The 23321-nt window shown below is 35.0% G+C and overlaps 3 protein-coding genes across 4 annotated transcripts; 1 reads left to right on the top strand and 2 right to left on the bottom strand.

Moving 5' to 3' along the window:
* Positions 1-651: 651 nt before the first annotated feature.
* On the bottom strand, positions 652-5969 carry LOC126965871 (beta carbonic anhydrase 1). The gene is made up of 5 exons (XM_050809641.1): positions 5757-5969; positions 3709-3793; positions 3364-3551; positions 2242-2430; positions 652-2160 (listed from the first exon to the last, which is right to left on the bottom strand). Exons 1-5 carry the CDS (start codon positions 5847-5849, stop codon positions 1951-1953), a joined length of 765 nt encoding a protein of 254 aa, XP_050665598.1. The 5' UTR covers positions 5850-5969; the 3' UTR covers positions 652-1950.
* Positions 5576-7498, top strand: LOC126965864 (serine/threonine-protein phosphatase 2A activator-like). The gene is made up of 2 exons (XM_050809633.1): positions 5576-5743; positions 6260-7498. Exon 2 carries the CDS (start codon positions 6260-6262, stop codon positions 7247-7249), a length of 990 nt encoding a protein of 329 aa, XP_050665590.1. The 5' UTR covers positions 5576-5743; the 3' UTR covers positions 7250-7498.
* A 7309-nt stretch (positions 7499-14807) lies between these two features.
* LOC126965887 (HIG1 domain family member 1A, mitochondrial-like) lies at positions 14808-19459 on the bottom strand. Of its 2 annotated transcripts, XM_050809663.1 has the most exons (4): positions 19286-19459; positions 18803-18828; positions 17053-17152; positions 14808-15680 (listed from the first exon to the last, which is right to left on the bottom strand). In XM_050809663.1, the coding sequence occupies exons 3-4, from the start codon at positions 17144-17146 to the stop codon at positions 15460-15462; spliced, it is 315 nt and encodes a 104-aa protein (XP_050665620.1). In that variant the 5' UTR covers positions 17147-17152; positions 18803-18828; positions 19286-19459; the 3' UTR covers positions 14808-15459. The 2 variants fall into 2 exon arrangements, with proteins under 2 accessions (XP_050665620.1, XP_050665618.1); XM_050809661.1 differs by lacking the exon at positions 18803-18828.
* Between the last annotated feature and the right edge of the window lie 3862 nt (positions 19460-23321).

The raw sequence follows: 23321 nt of genomic DNA, 5'->3' as shown, positions 1-23321 counted from the left end.
ACAAAAACAATATAGTAAAGAAAAAAAAGAAGGAATTGACGAATTTATTACGATTAGTAGATCCGGTTTTTTATGATTTTTTTAAAAACATAAAGACTGACAAGGACAATGAACATAGATCCTGATTAGAATACAGGATGTGGAGAAGATTAAATACGAAATTTCATCAATCAAAAATTTCATAAGTTTGTATTAACATAAAATAGTTTGATCTAAAAAATTGGGTTTTATTTAACATTTTACCATTCAAATAATTATAGAACATACTGTCTAGTATTATAGTGAAATATACAATTCTTTTTTTAACCGACATGTACACAAATCACTGTGAGATTTATGATCCGATTTACGTAATTCTTCCTTAGTTCGTTGCGGAATAGATGCCATTTAGTCCCATAAAATTTTTACATAGTTCCGCGCAGTTGTTTTCATTTTAAAAACATTTTTTATGAAAATTTTTGTCTACGTGGATGATATAATTGTTTTTTGTACGGCTTATTCAGGAGTTTTCATTCAGGCTGATTATTTATATATATAGTTTTATTATTATTAACTGACACTAAAATGTAAAAAATAAAAAACTGCGTTTAAAAAACTGACTCTAAAAACAGAAACGTATCAAATAACTAAAAATTTAATTAAATACACCTCTTATGCAAACCTTTACCTTTAATATTAATAAAAATATACCATTATATGTATGTGTTACATATTGATTGCTTTGAAGTCGGTGCCAATCCAAATGTAACGGTAACTACCTACACTCGCCACGCGTGACTTTGAGCGGGATAGCTTCGTCTAGAACAAAACAACCCAAGCGGACAGACACGCGTGGCCAGACAACCTTAACAATTACAGTAAGTAAGCTGTTAAAACAGCTGACAATTGTGTACCTACTGTTGCTACTGCTATTGCTATGTTGCCTTGGAAAAGCTACCGATTTCATTTCTTTTTAAAACTTTGAACAAGGAACGATGTTACATGTTTCTATCTAGGTTAGCGCGTCCGTTTAAACTGCCAAAATTCAAATTTTGAATAATAATTAGTCTCTACCTAGCCAATTAGTAAATTTGTTTTGTTGACGCTTTGGCAGTAATTGTTAATGATTGGAGTAAAAACGTAATAATTTGAATTTTGAATGTATAATATTATGATAGGTATATTTAATTGCTCTTATTGAAGTGAGCGTTTCAAACTATAAAGTGTTATGTAAACTATAATATATTTGTAAAATACCCAAAATGCAACGAAATAATTAATAATAACTGTATATTCAGAAAAACAGGTTATTTTAAAAACGACTCGAGTATTATAGATATTAGAATATTAGTGTGTAGCTTAGAAACCTGTTTCAGAAAAAACCTGTTAACGTAACAGGTTTCGTAGAAAAATGTAACCGGTTACGAATTATTAAAATATTGATACTTAAATACAAAGAGGTAAATAAGCATTAACAACCAAGAAGAACTTAGTTTTTACAACGTCATTTGGACAATATTGCCAACGTTGTAGGTATAATCAATTTATAGTGAAATAAGTGAATAATGTCCATACCGAAAGAGAACTAGAATCTGGCAATATTCGTCATTGTAGGATTGCCAAAAAATTAGATTAGAATATTAAATATCAAATTATTAAGTGCGAAAGTTAAAAAACGGAATAATTAAATTTTATTTTTAGAAATATAAAACTTAGAAATTACAAGAAATTGGCCCCACAATATACAAAACTTAACTACTTACATGCTTTTTATTATGAATATTTAAAAATCTATGCTATTAGATCTATTGTTAGTGATTATTTGATGATAATATAAAAATATTGAATACCTATTTAAGTTATGAACTCATACATGATTTCGATAAAATCTTTGATCGTTATGGCATTCACAATAATATTATATCTTGATTTTATTTAAACCTAAAAAATAAAATTATTATGACTACGTGTCTAGGAGTAGTATCTTTTAACTTCAGATAGGATATTCTCATATGTAGATTCGTCAATTATTACAAATCTTTTTGCTCTCCTGCTAAAGTAGTATATATCACCAGTATATATATCAAACCAAAGTGCATGAATATGTAAGTCATGTTTTTCCAAACGTTTTTTTAGCATTCCGTATGATGCAACATTTTGGAGCTGTTGAAGTGTATTTACCTGAAAACATATTTTTTTATTACAAACGCGACTATTTGTAGTTGCGATTAAATATAATGTATAAATAATAGTTTTATTTACTTGGGACAATTTGTCCTCAATGCAAAATTGGTTATCAGGGTCTATATACGCCACAAACTTCCTTTGTGGTGTTTCAGCCGTGAAGAGCATAGGCTTTTTGAAATCACCACCCATTGCTAAAAACTTTTCTAAGCTTGAGTTCCCATGGGTACACAGCCAGGACTTAAGCGGCGATATTCTCCTTTGTTCCTAAAAGTAATAGTGTTAGAATCATAAAATATATTTTAAAACGTTGTTTTAAAGGGGTTAGAATTATTTGCCTTAATATTCGAGATTGACTGAAATTAAGGATTTGCCAATATTTAACTTAAAAAACTATTATAAGCCCAAAAAACGGGTTGTTTTGATTTTTTCCAATGTGAAAAAAATAGAATAGGAAAAGTTTTTGTTCGTTTGAAATGTAAATGACAGGTTATAAAAATATCGCCACAGTAGACAACATAATCATGTCTACTGTGGTATCACGGTGTTTAAAAATCATTTAAATCAAAGACTCAAAAATTGAAGACTCAGGCTTGTTTTAGAGACGATGAGCTTTGCCTTTCCCATTAACGGGAAGAATTCCATAGCGCGAATTTCTGAGGGTTATTATCGATTCTAAATAACTTTTAGACCATTGTTGTTGATTGGAGAATTGCAGTCAATACATCGTGGCAGAGGCATAATAAAACTCGTTCGACAAAGTACAGACACGACATCAGATCAGAGAAAGCCTGGTTCTGGGAGAAAAAGGATGTATTTTATAAATATAAAAAATGTGACATCGTAAAAATATAAATAATTAATAGTGGACCTATTTGGACGGTCAGAAGGAGGTTACTAGCTGCTCAATAAATGTAGTCATCGCCGTGGTCTTAGGTTACTCCGTGAGCATCGAGTTGTAAGGATTAGCTTTGTTCAAAATATTGTGTTATGGACTCGAGAGGGCTAGGATAAGGTATTGTTCTCTGATGAAGCCAGGATATGTCTGCATGGTGAAGACCGAAATTGCCGGGTGCTACTAAGGCGAGGAGAACGCTTTGAATAAAACACATCCTGTGGTCAAATTTACAAACAAATAATTAGTTTCCTGCTTAGGTACCGACTTTTTTTCGCAAATGAGTGTAGTTTGGTAAGACTTACGGTGCTAGATTCTTCTTTGCTTTTCAGTTTATATAAAAGATTCATCGCTTTACAATCGCTGTGTCCACAAACAATAACATGTCTGATATCGTTAATAATGCAGCCCAATTCTAATCCAGCTGGTTCACAACTTGTCATTTCATCCACAAAACTTTGTGAGTGTGGTACGAGATTACCGGCATTTCTAACTACGAAAAAAAAATGGGTTAAGTTACTTGATATAAAATTTTAGTATATAATATAAAATATCCGATTTTATTTTAGGCGTGAACATTCAACAGCTTTTATTCACGAAAAGCATATAATAAAAGATATTCCACAAAAAATTGTATATATGTGACATACCTACGAACATATCACCAACGGATGTCTCCGTGAATCTTGTTGGTATCATTCTACTGTCCATACATGTATAGAATATTGCTTTTGGCTATATTAAACATAAAAGTATGTAAATATTTACAATATTCTTAGTTTAAAAGACAAACCTTTTATCACAAATATTTAATTTAATTTCGCCATAAATTACATTACACCCTAAGGGAGAGGGGAGGGGGGGTTTATAACATCACTAAATTAAACTACAAACCTAATAAAAAATAACATAAAAATAATTGTAACTCCGTCTGTTTGATTACCTAAAAAACCTAATCACTACTTATTAATATTATTTGAGTCACTATTTCTCCATTCCATTAGACATAGAGCAGCAGTGACTCATATACTCGTATTTGCAGTCAATCCTGCTACCACTCATCTTCAGGATACCGTTGGTGCTGCCCCTCATTCTGCGCACCAGGGTACGCACCACATCTTTTGCGCATAGTTGCGTAAAAACAATCTGCTAGCGCCGTCACGAACATCCCCGATGCACTACAGAAACAAGGCAACCCCAAAACAACCCCTGAAGACATTGTTATATTGGACGCAGAGGGCGCTGGCGCGGATCTTTGCGTGAACCTGGCCCACAGACTGCACGTGTAAAAACTATCAAAAGATTAGAGATCTGTTCAGGATCACAAACAAGTTTTTGTCTTTATTCTGTGACAGAATATTGAGAACTGGATGCTTTAATAATTTTTATAAGCTATTCGACTGAAGACTGTCACTGGTCATGAAATAAATTATTTATAGAAATATAAAATGGATATCCATATTATATAAATATAAAATATAAATAATAATAAAATAATAATAATAAAATATTATATTATAGAAATATAAAATATAATAATGGATGGATAAAAATGATGCTATTCTCATATCGTTAGTACGAAGGCCGTAGACTGTAACAACACGCCACAAAGAACAAGCCAGATGGAGTGTTTAACAACATTTCTACGCAGAACATTGTGTCCAAAATTTTCCCTGCCCGCGTCTCACCCTCCCCGGGATTATGTTTAAGCAAGTTACACAAAACGGCGTATTATTAAAAGCTGGCAAGTGCAACTAGATGGATTCGGTGTTTTGTTTTCTGTATTTTCAGAAAAAAACTATGGAGGGTAGAGGCACGGAGTATTATCTCTTAAGGGAGAAAAGTTGAAAATGTGTCAGCTTATATGTAGTAAGCACTGACCTGTATAAATACAACTGGACAGGCTGTTCCATATGGTTTACAACAAATTTTTGTGCCTATTTGAAGCGCCACTCGCGAGGAGAACTAATTTTGTTTTCCGTGTTATATTTCAAGAAGCAACGTAATAAAGTTCACAATTTTTTTTGTCAAAGCGTCAAAATGGCGAATATCAAACAGGCACAAAAGCACATCGACAGCCGCCAGTCCAATGGTATATAGTAGAGGTCAGTGGTAGTAAATAACAGTTAAAAAATCTTCCACAATGGTGCTGTTATGGTATGAAGTATGGTGATTGTAGCAATTGTAAACGAAATAGTGAAAATTTTAACTACTTACGTTATACAAAATATTGTAGTTGATATAACGTTACGACTTATTATGAGAAAAAGTGCGCCTAGAGTGATTACTATTATTTTAAATTTGCGCTTTTAAGATTTACCCTGATGCTACTATGGCGCCACCCTAATTTAATGCACTTTGACGCACACTTTTAAATAGATGATGCTTCTTACCTCTACCCTCCATACAAAAAACAAAGTACCAACTGACAGTTGAGACAGATAATGAATACTCTAGCAACTCTAGTCTTACATAATATGACAATTGACAGTTGAGAACTTGAGAGCTGACACTAAAAAAAATATTTACATTGATAAATCAATGAATCGAACGAACGACGAAATTGATTTTGTTATAGAATTGTGTATCTTATAGGTCATATAAAGTACTCTTTATAATTCAATATCATAATATGTGCAATATATTATTCAAAAGGCAAGAAAATATCAACTAGGAGGCCCAAAGGTCAGTTACATACCACAGGATTATCCTTTACTTCTTGAAACTGTTTTACCATACTGGCACGATCTAAAACACGATATCTCATAATACCACGTAATATTCTATCCATTTCACGATATTTGATATAATTATTTAACTATCTTATTTATTCATGGCTACACTTAACACATGTATTGGCTAGTTTTATAGTTTCACTTTACATCGGTAATGTAAAGTTTTGACATTAATGACCTTCAAATATAGCTTATCACGATCCCTTTAGCTTTATGATTGAGATCAACTTGAATTCACCAAGGAACTACACACTACTTCTGTTATCATTCAACCTTAGAAAAAACTATAGATAAAAAGATAAATGGAACAAAAATAATAATTATTCACATTACAATGACCTTACATTTGATTAATGAGCACAATATTTTATATTAAACAAAATGTTCATTCTTTTCTAATACTTATTATTTATTTTAAGATAATATGTTTTATAGAATATATTTCCATTTTTAATGATTTTTATAGATGATTCAAAGCGAAAATGTTATTGGTGATGGAGCCAAATCTGAAAAAGAGATATCACCCCTGCCCTTAAATCACCGTTTCTTAGAACCACAAAGAGCTGTTAAAACAATCACTGATATGGCAATATGGGAAAAATCTGAAGCTTACATGGAGTATACTGGTTTCATTGCAACTCTCAATGAAGCTATTAAAGGTAAACCACTCTCAGTTGACTGTAAGATATCACCAAGTGTTACCAAACTTGTGGAAATGCTAGAAAAAATTGATAAGTTAATTGATGAATTCCCACCTATAGACCAACCACAGAGATTTGGTAACACAGCATTTAAGGATTGGTTGGCAAAACTCAAGTTGAATGCAACACAATACCTTCAAGATGCATTAGACCAAAAACTACATTTGGCAATACCTGAGATCAAGATATATTTAGAAGAGAGTTTTGGAAATGCAACAAGAATTGACTATGGGACGGGTCATGAGATGTCATTTATTATGTTTTTGTGCTGCATATATAAAATAGGATGTCTGAACACTGATGATAATGTAGCTACAGTTTTCTTAATATTTAATAAATACTTATCTATTGCAAGAAGGTTGCAGCAAACATACAGAATGGAACCTGCGGGCAGTCATGGAGTTTGGAGCCTTGATGATTATCAGTTTGTGCCATTCATCTGGGGTAGTTCTCAGTTCATTGACCAAGCAAAAGTTCATCCTCCTGGCAAGTTCTTAGATGATGATATAATAGAGAAGTTCTCAAATGAATACATGTTTTTGTCTTGTATTAAGTACATAAAAGAGGTTAAGAAGGGCCCATTTGCCGAACATTCTAATCAGTTGTGGAGCATAAGTGCTGTCGCCTCTTGGTATAAAATAAACCAAGGCTTGATAAAAATGTACAAGAAGGAAGTCCTCGCAAAGTTTCCTGTTATACAACATGTCCTATTTGGATCTCTCTTACCTATTCGTAGATTCCCTATACAACACTAAAATGCAGCAAAAATTTTGATTATCTTTGTTCCTTATGTGTCAGTATTAATTTATTGTGTTGATTTGATTTGAAGATGCAAAAGAAAATGTGATATTATATTTTATGAACATAATGATTATGTGTGATTCTTCTTTATTTAGTTTAATTATTTTAAACTTGATGCTTTGATGGCATGATTTAAAGATATTATAATATTTAAGTAATATGTAGCATTGTTACATTTTAATAAAATAAAAACATACATACTGCTTGTGTTTTTTTAGTCAAAGATATCATATTGCGTTATATGAATGAAATAGGTATGGTGATTGATGACTGACAAGCAGTCTTGTTAAAAACAACTGTGTTGAATCATACATACTATGGTAACTGTCATTTAGTTACTATAATGATTTATATATTATGAATATTTATAGTATATATATGTATAGATATTATGAATTATTTATATTACAATGATTTACATAAAGCTGCTGAAATATGTTTATTATGGATTAAAATTTAAAAAAAAAATACTTAGGTGAATAAATTACACTAATGAATGAATCTTAGATAATTTATACATCTAGATAGTCTCTTGCTGTTAGAAAACCGATAAAAACAGGCCAGGAATATGAGTTTAATGTGAGTGACAAGCTTTGTATTACACTAACAATTTGTATGTCACTTTGTATTGGTGTGTGTGAATTGTTCAAAATAGAGGTTGGTTCTAAACTAAATTTTTCGGCGTTTTCACAACTGTCATAATATCATCTTTAAGGCGAGGTTTTCCCAACACTTTAGGTAAAAATTGCGCGAACGTTAGATTCGATAGGTACGCATGGACACCGAGAACCGAGCGGTGCGGGTCAACGACCGCCGACACAGAAGGACCGCGTAATATTTTTTAAAACTTACAGTTGTGCTAGAGTACGGAATTACTGTGATAATATTTTTTATGCATTTTTGAAGTAAATCTTTTTTATCGACGTATGAGAGAAATGTTATATTACGGGCAAAATTATGATTTCAACATTATGGATATCGTATCCGAGATTATCGAAGGTGCAGAGAACTAATTTGGGATCATTTTTGAAATCCAAGATGGCCGCCGCGCAAAATTATGATTTAAACAATATGGGTATCGTATCCGAGGTTCTCGAGGGTGCAGAGAACGAATTTGGGATCATTTTTGAAATCCAAGTTGGCCGCTGCGCAAAAATTTGATTTCAAGTTTCAACAATATGGGTATCGTATCCAAGGTTCTCGAGGGTGCAGAGAACGAATTTGGAATCATTTTTGAAATCCAAGATGGCCGCCGCACAAAATTATGATTTCAGGAATATGGATATCGTGTCCGAGGTTCTCGAGGGTGCAGAGAACGATTGTGTGATCATTTTTGAAATCTAAGATGGCCGCCACACTTAATTATGATTTCAGCAATATGGATATCGTGTCCGAGGTTCTCGAGGGTGCAGAGAACGATTCTGTGATCATTTTTGAATTCAAAGATGGCCGCCGCTCATAATTATGATTTCAGCAATTTGGATATCGTGTCCGAGGTTCTCGAGGGTGCAGAGAACGATTTTGGGATCATTTTTGAATTCCAAGATGGCCGCCGCACAAAATTCTCTATTCTCATATATACATTCAATTCTCATTCTCTCTCCTTGTGGGAAGGAGAGAGAATGAAAATGAAGATGTAATGAAGATGAAAGATGAAAAGGTGATAAGAGCACACTCGCCGGCGAGTGTGGTGATGTTTTGTGTAATGTATGTAAGTGTGTATGTATGTGTTTATGATTGCATGTATATGTGTTTGTATGTATGTACGTAGTTTAAATGTTTGTGTGCATGTATGTTTGTGTTTGTGTCTGTTTGTGGAGTGTGTTTGTGATTGTGTAAGTGGTGTATGTCAGTCCGTCAGTCAGTCCGTGTGTGAGTGAGTGTAGTGAAGCGATTACAGGACGAGGACGGGTATCAAAACAATGTGTGGTGTATCTAGGGTGCGGGCCGCTGGCCATCGTCAGAGTGACGAGTGCCCGCATGCTTTCCTAACCAAGATGTTGGGATGGTTAGGCGCCTTGTCAAAGAAGCGTCGCGAGATCTCTTTAAAGTGTTGAGCTATCGTCGGAAGCTCTAGGTCGCGGTGAAGGTCAACGTTTCGGATGAACCACGGGGCTCCGGTTGCCATGCGCGTGAATTTATTTTGAACTACTTGCAAACGACGTAAGTAGCTCGGTCGGGTGTGCGCGAAAACGACGCTTGCGTATGACAGTATGGGCCGTACGATGGTTTTGTACAGCGTCACTTTGTGTTTGAGCGGAAGTTTGCTTCGCCCACACACAAGTGGATAAAGGCGACTGAGGACAAATCGGGATCTATTGCATACCGTATCAATATGTTTCTTGAAGTTCATATTGCTGTTGAACGTGACTCCTAAGTATTTGTAATCCTTCACCCACGGTATGGGTGTTTCAACAGTTTAATAACGTCGGTCGGTTGTTTTTTAGCGCGGATGCTATTCGCGTTACCGAAGAGTACCGCTGCACTCTTGGTGGGGTTCACTTCAATCCGCCATTTTCTGAACCAGTTGCCTAGTTCATCGACGGCGGCTTGAAGCACTTTAATGTTCTTGCTCAAGGTTGAGCGGTTGGAGCCGAAGTAGAGTGCCGTGTCGTCAGCGTACAGAGCGAGCTGGACACTCGGAAACTTGGGAATGTCGCTCGTGAAGAGCGAGAAAAGAGTGGGAGAGAGGACCGAATCCTGTGGCACGCCAGACCTGATGGGTCGGGGTGAGGATAGGGTGCCCTCTACTCGATAACGGAAGGAGCGATCGGTGAGGTAGGCTCGAATGATGCGCACGAGCCTGTCTGGCACTCCCAGTTGATACAGTTTGAATAATTTAGTAACACTTGCTAAGTGAAGCCTCACTTATAAGGTGACCGTAGGTCCCGTTAGTAGGTACAGTTAGAACCTTACAAAAACACTCATTTTTGTGTAAAGTCTAATTATTAATAACAATAATACTTTTTTATATGTTTATTTGTAATGGATAAATTCAAACACTGCTTAACTTTTTTCATGAATTTTCCAGTTACGGCAGTGTCTAAAAAGAAGGAACTTGTTGCGGGTAAGCGTTAATTATTTAATGCATTATATATTGATTGAAAATGTATATAATATGAGTGTTAAAAACAAACATGAATTTTATATGTAAGTACCGAAATAGTTTATAAACTACTATGATTTTTAACCTTTTTATACGTTTGACTATATGTTTATTTAAATATAACAACTAAGTTGAGTAACATAAGAAGAGATAACGAAAGATCTGAGTAAGTAAAATAATCGCCCCAGACGTGCTATTAGCATGTTTATTAAATTTGTCAAATAAAGCCGTTTGCGTTGTTGAACGTCACTTATATCATATACAATATTGTTAAGTCATGCTCATCTCATACTTGGCGTGTTACTCCGCTCGCTGCTGAGGCAAATCCGAAATCATCAATCGCAAGCAGCGGAGGAAAAAACACACCTAGCGTGTCCCCGCCCTACTGTACTGGTAGGTATAGTATTTACTTTCCGATGTGTGGTGCGCCGATATTACACTTTTTTTTAATACTCAACTGAAGATAAATTTTAGCTTCAGCGTTCATGAACGCTTCACTTAATTTCTGCATTCACGTTGTTGGGAATGAAAGGGAAAGCCGGTACTCACGTCTTCTCCAAGGTCCTGGGTTAGGTCCGGCGACTAGCGGTCATTGTAGAAGCGAATGTTTTTTTTATACAAGAAGGGGCCAACGGGCAATAGGCTCACATGATGGAGAATGGTGAGGCGACCGCCCATGGACATCAGTAAAACCAAGAATTTAAAGATGCGTTGCCGGCCTCTTGCAGTATGCTCTATTCCTGAAGGACCCTAAGTCGTATCGGTGCGGGAAAACAGCAGCCGGTAATTGATTCCACAACCTGGCTGTGCGAGGAAAGAAATTTGTTGCAAGACGTGTGGTTGTGAAATGCCATACGTCAACGTGATGCGGGTGGTATTTTACGTAATGTCCGGCGGTGGGATTCGGCTGCTAGTATCAACCCGAACAACTCCGTACTATTGTGTTTCTTTTTGAAGCTAGTGACATGACCGGTGTTAACATGAGAATTGATATTAAGTCTCAATGTCGCATTTCGATGGCTTTTGCAATAAACTGAACGGCGGGCTGAGCGTAACACTAACCATCAGGTTAATATGGCGGCGACGTGGGGTGGGTCGTTCCCTTCCCTAAAATATGGTCGAGGGAGGCGATGGCTGGTCCATGCTTCATGCTCGTGAACGGGTGCTACTCGTGGTGGCTGGATGATTTTGTTACCGGGAGGTCTGCTTGATGTGCTTTTTATTATTATTATTTCCTTTGAAGTTAAAGTTATTACATATTTTATTTTATAAAATGCTCACATAATGCCTCTATTTATTTACGGTATGTGTGGATTGATTCATCTACTATACTCAATAACTCTTATGTTTATAAGTTTTAATTTACTTTTTTTCCTTTTTTTGACTTACTCGTGTAAGCGTTTCAGTTTTTGACATTTGGGTATTTTGTTGCGTCACTTTGCATATATTGTAATTGAAATGATTTGTAAAACAATTAAAATATAAATCTTGACTTAAAAGAGTGGCAATGAGTTTCTTGATACTTCTTCTCATTAGCTCAACCCTTTACGAAGTAGCGGTAAATTCAATAAGAAACAATATTTTTATTTTTTTTTGACATAAGTGTCATTTCCGTGACCTACATGAATAATGAGTTTTTGAATTTCAATTTGAGTAGATAATAATAATAATATTGACACTTTACACAAATTATGTTGCCCCAAGTTAAGCATATACCTATAGCCTGAGTTATGGGTTACAAGACAAAGATATATTGAGATAATTTAATTTATAATTAATTAATGAGCTTGACAAAGCATTTGTTTTAAAAACTTAACGACGCGTTCTCAAAACAGAGAGGTATTGAATCGCACTACTACACTGACACCGCTCAAACACATACACGTACTTAAAGTAAATTGCGGGAATCAAATGAATTTGATACTTTAGCAAGTTTGAATTTTATTTTTTTAATACCTTTGTATTTTTGATAATTGGTTGATGAATTCGTTTAGTAGTTAAATATTAGAATTTTAGATGGTAATTCTGTCGCATAACGTCGTGTGCAGTAAACGCAATTTTTTTTTAATCCAAGATGGCCGCCGCGAAAAATTATGATTTCAACAATATGGGTATCGTATCCGAGGTTATCGAGGGTGCAGAGAATAATTAGATAGGTCTTTCAAAATCAAATTTTGAGATTTTTTAATTAGATTGGTAACGGAATTTGTTTTGTACATATTGTGAGTGAAAAGTCGAAACGTAAATATATCTATATTTAGGGCATGAAGACGTAATTTAGCATGTGGGATATTGTTAGACAGGCCTTTTATAAGATAATTTAAATTTATGAATGAATTCTAATTATGACGATGTAAATGATACCCATGAAGAAAATTTTGTAGATTTCATAGGCGCCATCATGGATTTCGATTAAGGCCCGCTATTCGTTATTGTTGACCCCAAAATCCATGAAAATGACACCCATGATAAGAAGTTGATAAATTTTATAGTCGCCATCTTGAATTTCGATTTTGACCCGATATTCGATATAGTTGACCCCAAAAACCATGAAAATGACACCCATGTAAAGAAGTTGGTAAGTTTCATAGGCTTTTATGTAAAAGGCATTAATTATTTTCTCAAAATTGATTCCTTTACAATTCTTTTTGATACCATTTCTAATAACTACTGGATAGTACTACCGTTTCGGAAACAAATGGCGCTCTGAGAGAGAAGAAGCGGCGCAAGAAACTCTCCCAGCATTCTTTTTTGCGCTCTTTTCAATAAAAATATAGAATATTGTACAGTCATTTCTATCGCTATAAAATAATCACAATCTAGTCCCAGGCTGTCCGATCATTTAGATATTCAGCAGTGGAGTAATAGGACTTACAACAGAGTCATTTTTTTTATAAAACATTAAAATTTATTTATATACATGTGTATAGAACATCATTGGGTTTTATAGCTGATTTATTGATGTCTTATGGATATATTTTATTTTGTTTAAAAGGCCAAAGTTATGTATATAATTGAAAAAAATTGAGAGATGAACTTATAAATCACTAATTCTTCAAAAAATTACAGAAAAATAATTTATTGAAAATCTGACTGCGTACAAAATATGTAAAGTATCAAAGACAGTATTGTATAGCTTATAAAAAATATTCATGTTCGTACAGCGATCTTTCCGAGTATGAGCTGCTGCTTACAACCGACACAGTGTCTACCCACAACGCGGCCGAGCGCGGACTGAGGTTAATGTATATATATGAATTTTAGACGATTCATTTTTATTTTTTTCTGAGATTATTTATTAGATATTCATTAATTTATTTCCCGTGTTTTTGAAAATATTATATCTGCTTTCCTTACATAATTTTTAAGAGCCAAAATTGTGTAAGTGGTAGCAGAAAACTGAACCTGAATGTAACGGATAATCGTTTTTACGACATAAAATATCAAAATTTCAAAGCAAACATTTCCCGCTAATTGGAGATAAAGAAGTAATCTATTTGTGGCAATTTTTAGTTTCGTTAGACTTAGTATAATTTCATCACAAACTCTACCGAAAAATATCTTATTTTTGTCGGATTCGTAAACGTGTCCTTAAGAAAGAATTTAAATATTCTATTAATTATACTAAATTAATTTATTAAATTAAAATTATTTTTAAGCCTAAATATAATAATATTAAATTTAAACATCCATGACTCGGAAACAAACATCTATATTCATCATATAAATGCTTGAACCTACCGGGATTCGAACCCGGGACCTCTAGCTTAATTCTCTTCTTTCAATGTCTTGCTCGTCATAAGAAGTAAGAGCGCTGCGGCGTATTTAGAGGTGCGGGCTTAGTCCCGCATCGTCCATATTTTAAGGTACAAATTACACTATTATTATTAATAAATAAGGACGTGAGGAGGATCACATGAAAATAACGAAATTTTTAATACTAATGATATTCCTTGGCATGTTAACAACAAACTGATGTACGCAGACATAAAACTGGAAACCATTAGGCAAGAAATAGAAAAGTACAGTAGGAGCTACAAGTTTAGAATTAACAGTCATAGAAACAAACTTGCTTTTCAACTTCAGGGTCCTGGCAGCCTTAAATTCACTAGGCTGAAGCGCAACTGTATTCAGGGACTAGCAGCAAGATTTGTGGACAAGAATTGAGAGACTTCTCACCGGAAAAGCCTCTCCTAAACACAACGCCAAAATACAATAATTTTCAGACAGCTTAATGGATCATTGTTGAAAGACAGATTGCCAAGACGCAGAATACAAAAAAAAATACTAATGATATGCTTAGAGATTACCTACATAATACATTTTTACTGGTGCATATTGTATTAAGTTTAATTTCAGCGTAAGTTTCCATCTATTCTCTGTGGTTTCAGAAAGAAAACATAATCTTATATTAAATCATTTATTTCGAGATATCACAAAATAAATACCTATTTAGTAAATAAATTACCTCACGACTAATAATAAATTAATCATTAAACTGTGTTCAAAGCACTCGTAGATAACATTATTGATTTTCAATCTGATTTTTAAAGTAAACAAATTAATGTTAGCAAAAATAAATTATTAATTGATGTCTAAATAAAACGTTCCATGACACAGGTGAAATATTTACCTAATACTTACATAAGAACCAATAAAATTTACACTATTTATTGTCGGTAAGTAATAAAATACACCGTTAGACATATCTAATATATTTACAGGTAAATGCTTCATTCATTAATACTTTAAGAAGCTTTCATATTCTTTTCAAGAATGTGAAGCTTCATCCTAACATACTTTTAATTTAACTTTAGATAATTAATACATCTAGATAGAGCCTCTTGCTGCTAGACAACCGATGATAACAGGCCAGATTTATTACTTTATTTAATGTGCGTGACAAGCTGCGTCTTACACTCGCAATTTGTATGTAATTTTTTGTTAGTGTGCATTGCTTAAAATAGAGGTTTAATGTCAACGTTTTCACAGCTGCCACAGTCTATCTAGATACAGTTTAAATGATCTAACAATTCAACATTAGTCTACAAATTACAACTAGTGTCCGTTGGATTTTGGTATGATAGTATCGGTAAGTTGTGGCTGTTTATTAAAATGGTTCTTGTAAAGCGTGTATATCATTCCGACGGTGAGTGCGCCCACCGCCGTCCCCTGGGCGATCACTCGGAACTGCATCAGGAATACGCTGGTACTCATAGCGCCACGTCTCTTGTATGCATACGCACCATAGCCAACTGCGGCCGCCAGACCAGCTATGCCTGTAAAAATGCCATATTAAAGTTAAACTTTGCATTATTTCAAAAACTTTTCGTCCATCCATCGCATGTCGCATTACAACCGCAATATCAACTACTGCTATCAAAATTAACTTGTGCTTCCCCGAAGCGTCAAAAGAATACTCCCCTATTCTTCTCAGGCCTAAGGGTGTCGTAAGAGGTGCAGGCGACTAAGGGCTTTTTAGAAGTTGGTGAGTCCCGCTGCCGTCTTATGACGTCAGTACAATCGGGCAAGACTCGTTCGGGTTAATTACCACACTCGTACAGAATACTGGCGTGAAGGAGCGGCCTAGGCCCGCGATGTCACAAGTTTAGTCAGGCGGTCGTGCAATGGAGAGAAGTATGTTGAGATTAAAACTTCGGGGCAGGATAAAAGTAAAGTCACCGACACAATAACTTGCATTGACCACCAGAAATGGAGAAGGCAGGCAAGAACAAGATGAGATGGGAGGACGGAATACACCTGACTTGAGGGTTATATTGGACAAGGATTGTGAATGAGACAGTTGGGAGAGGCCTGTGCCAAACGGCACAACGATCTTAGGGTCATTCTATAAAAAAATAAGTTTTATTTCATCAGTTCTTTGTAATTTACTTTGCATTATATTTTAGATTAATTTATCCTCGTTTCGGAAATAAAAGGCTGTTATTTATACTGCTATCAAGTTAGGTTGGCCTTAGTACAAGACGCCAGATTTAAGCTCCGGATACTGAGGGAGCATTGGTTCGAACCCACATTTAACAACTAGTTTTTTTTTATTACAATATATTTTTTCTTATGAATAAGTTTTTTCATGGAAGAGGAGGCCCAACGGTACGGGTTACCTGATGTTAAGTGATCACCGCCGCCCACATTATCTTGCAACACCAGAGGAATCATAGGAGCGTAGGTCGGCAGGCCGTTTAGAAGGGTGTACGTGCTTTTCTGAAGATACCCATGTCGTATCGTCCTGAAAACACCGCACAAGGAAACCGATTCCACAGCTTGGTTGTACTTGGAACACATTTCCTTGAAAACCGTACTGTGGAGGAACGCCATACTAACATTTTCAGGCGTATCGGTCGAAGGTGAAATGTGGCGGCAGGAATCAGGTCACACAGCCCTTCAGAACACTTTCCGTGATTACTTATATACCTAGTTTCGAACATTATAAACTTGTGGGTAAATTTCAAATTAATTATTTGGAAAAATTAAAAATTATTGATTATTATTTTTTAAATATCTTATAAACCTTAAATTAATCCATGAATAACTTAATTTGGTATAAATCATATTAATGTTAATAAAATATTAGATTTTTAATTACGTGTATGTAGCTATGTTTAATTATAATAAAAAAGCTGTAATTTTTACCTATGACCATAAAAGGTGACTCCTTAGACTTGCGCGCCAACCGCTCGCTGTGCGATTCTTCCTGGTAGTCAAAATGTGGTCTTTCTAACGCCATCTCAAACTGAAAAATAGAGGATACAATACTGTTGATATTAATCTTGGCAAAAACTTGGACGAAATACTCTTTTTTTATGGAATAGGAGGACAAACGACCGTACGGGTCACCTGGTGTTAAGTGATCACCGCCGCCCACATTCTCTTGCAACACCAGAGGAATCACAAGAGCGTTGCCGGCCTTTAAGGAAGGTGTACGCGCTTTTTTTGAAGGTACCCATTGCGTATTGTCCCGGAAACACCGCACAAGGAAGCTCATTCCACAGCTTTGTAGTACGAGGGAGGAAGCTTCTTGAAAACCGCACTCTGCATAGGAACTATAGAATACAATGCTTGAGAATCAAGATCATCTCTAACGTAGATATCGCAAGATAGAAAAGGTAAGCGTGAGGATGTTCCTGTAACCTGTAAATTTTAAATGACAAGTCGTAAAGCATCAGCCACGCTTGGCGTTAGCTCCTTAGTATATTGAGTACGCACTCATTGACAAAAAAAGAAACAAAAGAAGACAATTAATAATTAATTAGATTATATAAATACGCAATTATTTTTATACTTTTTAGTGCATATTATATATCTATTGTTTTGGAATGTGTTTTTGAAGTCGGTTGTTCTTTTGTTAAATTTTTTTTTATTACACTACTTTGTACTCGGTCTCCTCAACTCTATAAACTATAAAAAAAACCACCCACTTCGACGGTAAAGACACCTTCTAAAACCTTCAGGGAATACAACAGACATTAACTATCTTTTGAAGTCGTTTATTTTTGTTAATTTATATTTTATTTTTTGATTTTTAGTTTGTTTTAGCAAACTCTCACCACACTAAGTACCTTTGAAGTATATCCTTTCCAATAAAAAAATAAATAAATACGTATAGCAAATTTAAGACTTTTATGGTTTTCTCATGGATGCCACTGTCGGATCTGGACCAAATTACAATTACCACACGGGAAGCACGAGCTTTCAAATAAAAAAAGAATTATCAAAATGGGTTCACCCAGTCGAAAGAATTGAGGTAACAAACAAAAAAATTACCGACGAATTGAGAACCTCCTCCTTTTTCGAAGTCGGTTAAAAAGATTCGGTCGAGTATCTTTAATTTGCTCCTAAGAATTGAGAGTTCCGTTACTTTGTCATGGATTCCATAATCAGAACCCAAACAAACTCTCACCAAACTACCTTTCAAGTATATCCTTTCTAATAAAAAAAGAATTATCGAAATCCGTTGGCGCGATATTGAGTTATTCGTAAATTTGTCGTCCACATACGCATAGCAAATGTAAGACTTTTATAGTTTTCTTATGGATGCCATTATCAGATCTGGACCAAAACAATGGGACCACACGGGAAGCACCAAGTTTCAAATAAAAAAAAAGAATTAACTAAAACGATTCACCCAGTTGAAAGTTTTGAGGTAACAAACATAAAAAAAATACCGATGAATTGAGAACCTTCTCCTTTTTTGAAGTCGGTTAAAAAACATATCTAAAATGAAAATGCAAAGTCGATCATCATTAAATAGCTGTCACGTTTAACTATTTCAATGCCACATACACCTATCCATACACGGAGAACCAGAAAATACTATTTTTGAGGGTATTGTCTACTACCTATGGTTTACAGAATAATTGTTATTTAAATATATTTTATTTACCTCACAGAATATTTGACTTGATATACCTGCAATGATATTAACCTGTGAGTGCGGTATAAATAAAAAAAACAATTTCAGTTTCCAGAAAACTGCCTTTTTTGACGTTTGGAGAATACAGCACTACCTCAAACGCTTTGGTTAAAAGGCGTGCAATAAAAGCAACGAGGATAACTTACGACAGTTAACGTTATTCACTAGTTAGGTAATTACATATTGTTAAAATTGCGAGTACTAAGAAACACAAATTATCTAATAAGTATTCTTTTGGCTAGAATACTTAAATACAACGTGTACGAAGAAAGTAAACGTAAACCTATAACTGCCTATCAAGAATATATTTACAAACAGATTTTTTAAACATGCGAAAACTGAAGGAGATAATAATATTTTCTCATCACTCCATTACGTAATAAAATATTAACAACCTTACATTAGATAATTGTCCTGCAAAAACATTCAATATATTACAGATAATAAACTTACCTTTTCTAATAATCAACTATAACGGCTGATATCCGCAAAAGATAACTTATCAGTATTCACTATCGTAAATTGATTATATTTGCTAGCACACAACCACATCGAAAGGTTTCTTACGGAGGACTGCCGAGTGCCGATTGAGTTCGACCCTGACGCGACCGGCCTCAAGCGTCACGAATTAATTATTATATCCAATTCCAAGAAACGAACACAGTCTCCACTGGGGAATCCTCTTGCTAATTAATATACAATACGTATTGAGGAAAACAACTGGTCTTGCAAGTTGCAACAGTTTGAGACTCTGAGTCACAACTTGGTATACTTACGTCATCAACGATAACGGTGTATGAACTTGAAACAAACAGCTGATGTTATTGCAACTGAATTGGACGTGGTTTCGTCATTCGTACCTACCTATAGTCACGGGTTCGGTTTTAGTTGTAGGTATGTTTATTGCTAGGTTAATTAATAATTTAGGTTTTGTAGGATGATGTATATAAACTAGAGTATTGTATTTCATGCGGGTGTACTTTATATCTATTAGCTATTGCATGGTGCATTGCTTCACCTAAAAATCTATAGGTAATGTGTTCCAATGCTGCCAGATGCATTTATACTCAATTTCCTATCAATTGTAGCTAAACTAGGGTTGCCAACCATACTCTAAAATAGAGTATTATAGTTACTGTATATCTGCCACCAGTGCCACCGATCCGATACGGCACTATGTTCGTCGGAGTGGTCAATAAGATTATGTCGTCTTTTATACATATGTGTGAGTATGCAAAGTTTAAGCACGTGAACCCCAGACCTACGTTATTTATAAAAGATGAAGTTTGTCAGCGCAGGCTCCCAACACAGGTAAGAACGATGGACCATAACAGACAATAGATTTTTAATAATATTCTGAAGGTAATAACGAAAAATCGCACTTTATTATTTGATTTATTTAGATCGGTATTTTACATACCTTTAGTACCGTTTACCTGCCAAAGCCACTTTAACCCAAACTCCATAATGGTCCATCGTTCTTTCCTGTGTTGGGAGCATGCGCTAACAAAATTTCAGCTTTTATAACATAACGTAGGTCTAGGTTCACGGGCTCTTAAGACTATTATATGAACACACATACACATATAGGTACATTCTCGTTTATATATAATCTATAACACTATTGGAGTACACTAAAAGACTCTTTACAAAAACTGCATTTTTTTAACATAACATATACCTACCTATCTACTTGTTACCCAAAACCGTTAAGTCAGGCGTTTTTAAAACAGCCACAATCAGTTAGCTCAAAATATTATAGCAAGATGCAAAAACATTTATAAAAAAAAATAAGGGAGATCATCAGCCGGTAGACGTCCACAGCTGGACACAGGGCTCCCCCAAAGATCGCCATGACGATCAGTCCTGCGTTACCTTCATCCAACGTATTCCGGCGATCTTGACCAGATCGTCGGTCCATCTTGTCCTCCCTACCAACACTGCGTCGTCCGATACGTGGTCGCCATTCAAGGAATTTTCTGCCTCACCCGCCTGTCTGCAGAACTATGTGCCCTGCCCACTGCCACTTCAGTTTCGCAATCATTTGTGATTTGGGCAATGTTGGTGACTTTGGTTCTTATTATTTCTGATCCGATCTCACAGGAAACCTCCGAGCCTAGCCCTCTGAGCGACCATGGAGAAAATCAATTATACTTTTGTTTATATAATAAAGATAGCCATTTAAAGTCCACCACGGTTTACCTATTCAGAAAAGTTCGTAATCTCAAAAAAAGCTTTTTCTAACTCTCGTTTTTTAATTGAATAATGCTGGAAGTGAGAATTAATGCTGAGCAGAGCTGAGAGAGAGATCAGTGATCACGTTCCATCTAGTTCGCACTGTTTATTCTAATAGCCTAAACACTAGGTCGGATTTAGTACCTGAGGCCGGACCATCCGCACCTCGCACCAATTGGTCCAGCCAGCGGTGGATTTACACTAGGGGCAGTTGGGGCAAGTGCCCAGGGCGGCAAAATTTTGAAAGTAAAATAATTTTTTTTAGTCTTGTTGCTCAATATAATGAATTAATTCTGTTAGTTAATAATTTTTAGTTTAATTGATAATTCAAGAAATTCAATTATTTGTAAATTATAATTTCGGCACGTTTAGTAAAAATTAATAATAAAAAAATTTAATCAATTTATTTCCTTGGAGATTTAAAATAATAATCGATATTTTTAATTTCTGGAATTACAAAAAACATTAATAAGTATTTGTTTTGATAAAGTTTCTGCAACAAATTAGGTATTTTAATTTTGAAAAATAAAATATATAAACTATAAGTTTAAGTAAATTTTACTTATATTATATTGGGGCAGTTTTTTTTCCGGTGCCCAGGGGCGGCATTAAGCTTAAATCCAGCCCTGGGTCCAGCAGCCTCTCTTTCTCCGACCAGAGGAGCTTACAAGCAGCACTCGTTAAGAGTGTACCGTTTTTTAAATAAAAATAAGGGACGAGACGAGCAGGACGTTCAGCTGATGGTTATTGATGCGCCCTGCCCATAACAATGCAGTGCCGATCAGGATTTTTGAAAAACCCCAAACATTCAGAGCGGCACTACAACTGAGCTCGTCATCTTGAAACAAAAGATGTTGTCTCATTTGCCCAATAATTTCACTAGCTACGGCGCCCTTCAGACCGAAACACAGTAATGCTTACACATTACTGCTTCACGGCAGAAATAGGCGCCGTTGTGGTACCCATAATCTAGCCGGCATACATGTGCAAAGGAGTCTCCCACTGGTAAAACCTGGTAACCTTCAGGTATCATTAACCACGGAAGTTGTCAAATACTGTGATATAGATAATCTTAATACTTACGCTGATCTTATTACTTCTTTTTCAGATTCAACAATGGCTCGGCACCCCCTACCATCAACTGAATGGGCCGGGAAAGAGGAGACGATGGCATCCTAAGGCCGGTGACAACCAACGATCCAGTGGAAATTGATTCCATTCTCAACACCATATTTTGCCGATGCACGACTGGGTCTTGGGTGCGACGTGGCTGCCAGAAAGCAGAAATTGCCTATTCCAGTGTCTACGGTGTACGCCGGCTAATATTCATTATTGAATGGTATATAAGTAGGCTAACCAACTCTTTGATATGATTTAAAAGATGTTCCGAGTACAGCTGTATAATATATTTTTTATTAAAAGTCAGTAGTGAATTGAAATAATAAAGAAACTATTCAAAAATATTTCCATTTTGATTTTGGCAACACCATTCACTATCGAATTTAAAGTTTACTCGGCACAGCAACACAAGGTATGTTGGATCTCTCGGCTTAAAAAAAAATTACTAAAATTAAATTTTTAGTTATTTGATACTTTTCAGTTTTTGAAGTCGTTTGTTTTATATATATCGAGGTAACCAAAAATTTCCCGAAAAAATGTTCATAAAATGAAAACTACGGGGCCAAACTATGTAAAATTTTTATGGGACCAAATGGCATCTATTCCGCATTGAACTTAAGAAAAATTACATAAATCTCAGGGTAATCGGTGCACATACATAAAAAATACCAATCGAATTAATAACCTCCTTTTTGAAGTCGGTTAAAAACAGATAACTCCGCCACACCATTATAGATATAAACCTCTAAAAATAATCAGAACTGAAATCATTTTAGGATGTAGGAATAAATAAGAACGCAAATAGAACATAAATATATATTTAGAGTATTAAATAATTTTATAATAATCAATTTGCCTGCTTCGGTGATAATCTTGGAAGGTCATGCATCAATGTTATCTTTTTTAAACATTTAACAATCTTGCCGAGTCATCGTGACACCGGAACCCTCAAAGCATTATCAATCCACTTACGTGAGATACGTTTTTATTAAGATCTGGAAGACAAGTGGTCAACTAACAGCCACTGCTGTGGTAAAAATATTTAATACATGAAAAAAAAAAACCAAGGCAAATGACAAATTCAACGCATATAAAAATACATTCAAATCGCATCTTCTGGTGGTAGAATAAAAGT

This window comes from Leptidea sinapis, chromosome 9 (assembly GCF_905404315.1).
Source record: "Leptidea sinapis chromosome 9, ilLepSina1.1, whole genome shotgun sequence".
Classification (NCBI taxonomy): Eukaryota; Metazoa; Arthropoda; class Insecta; order Lepidoptera; family Pieridae; genus Leptidea; species Leptidea sinapis.
This window is presented reverse-complemented; position numbering and strand designations above follow the sequence as displayed.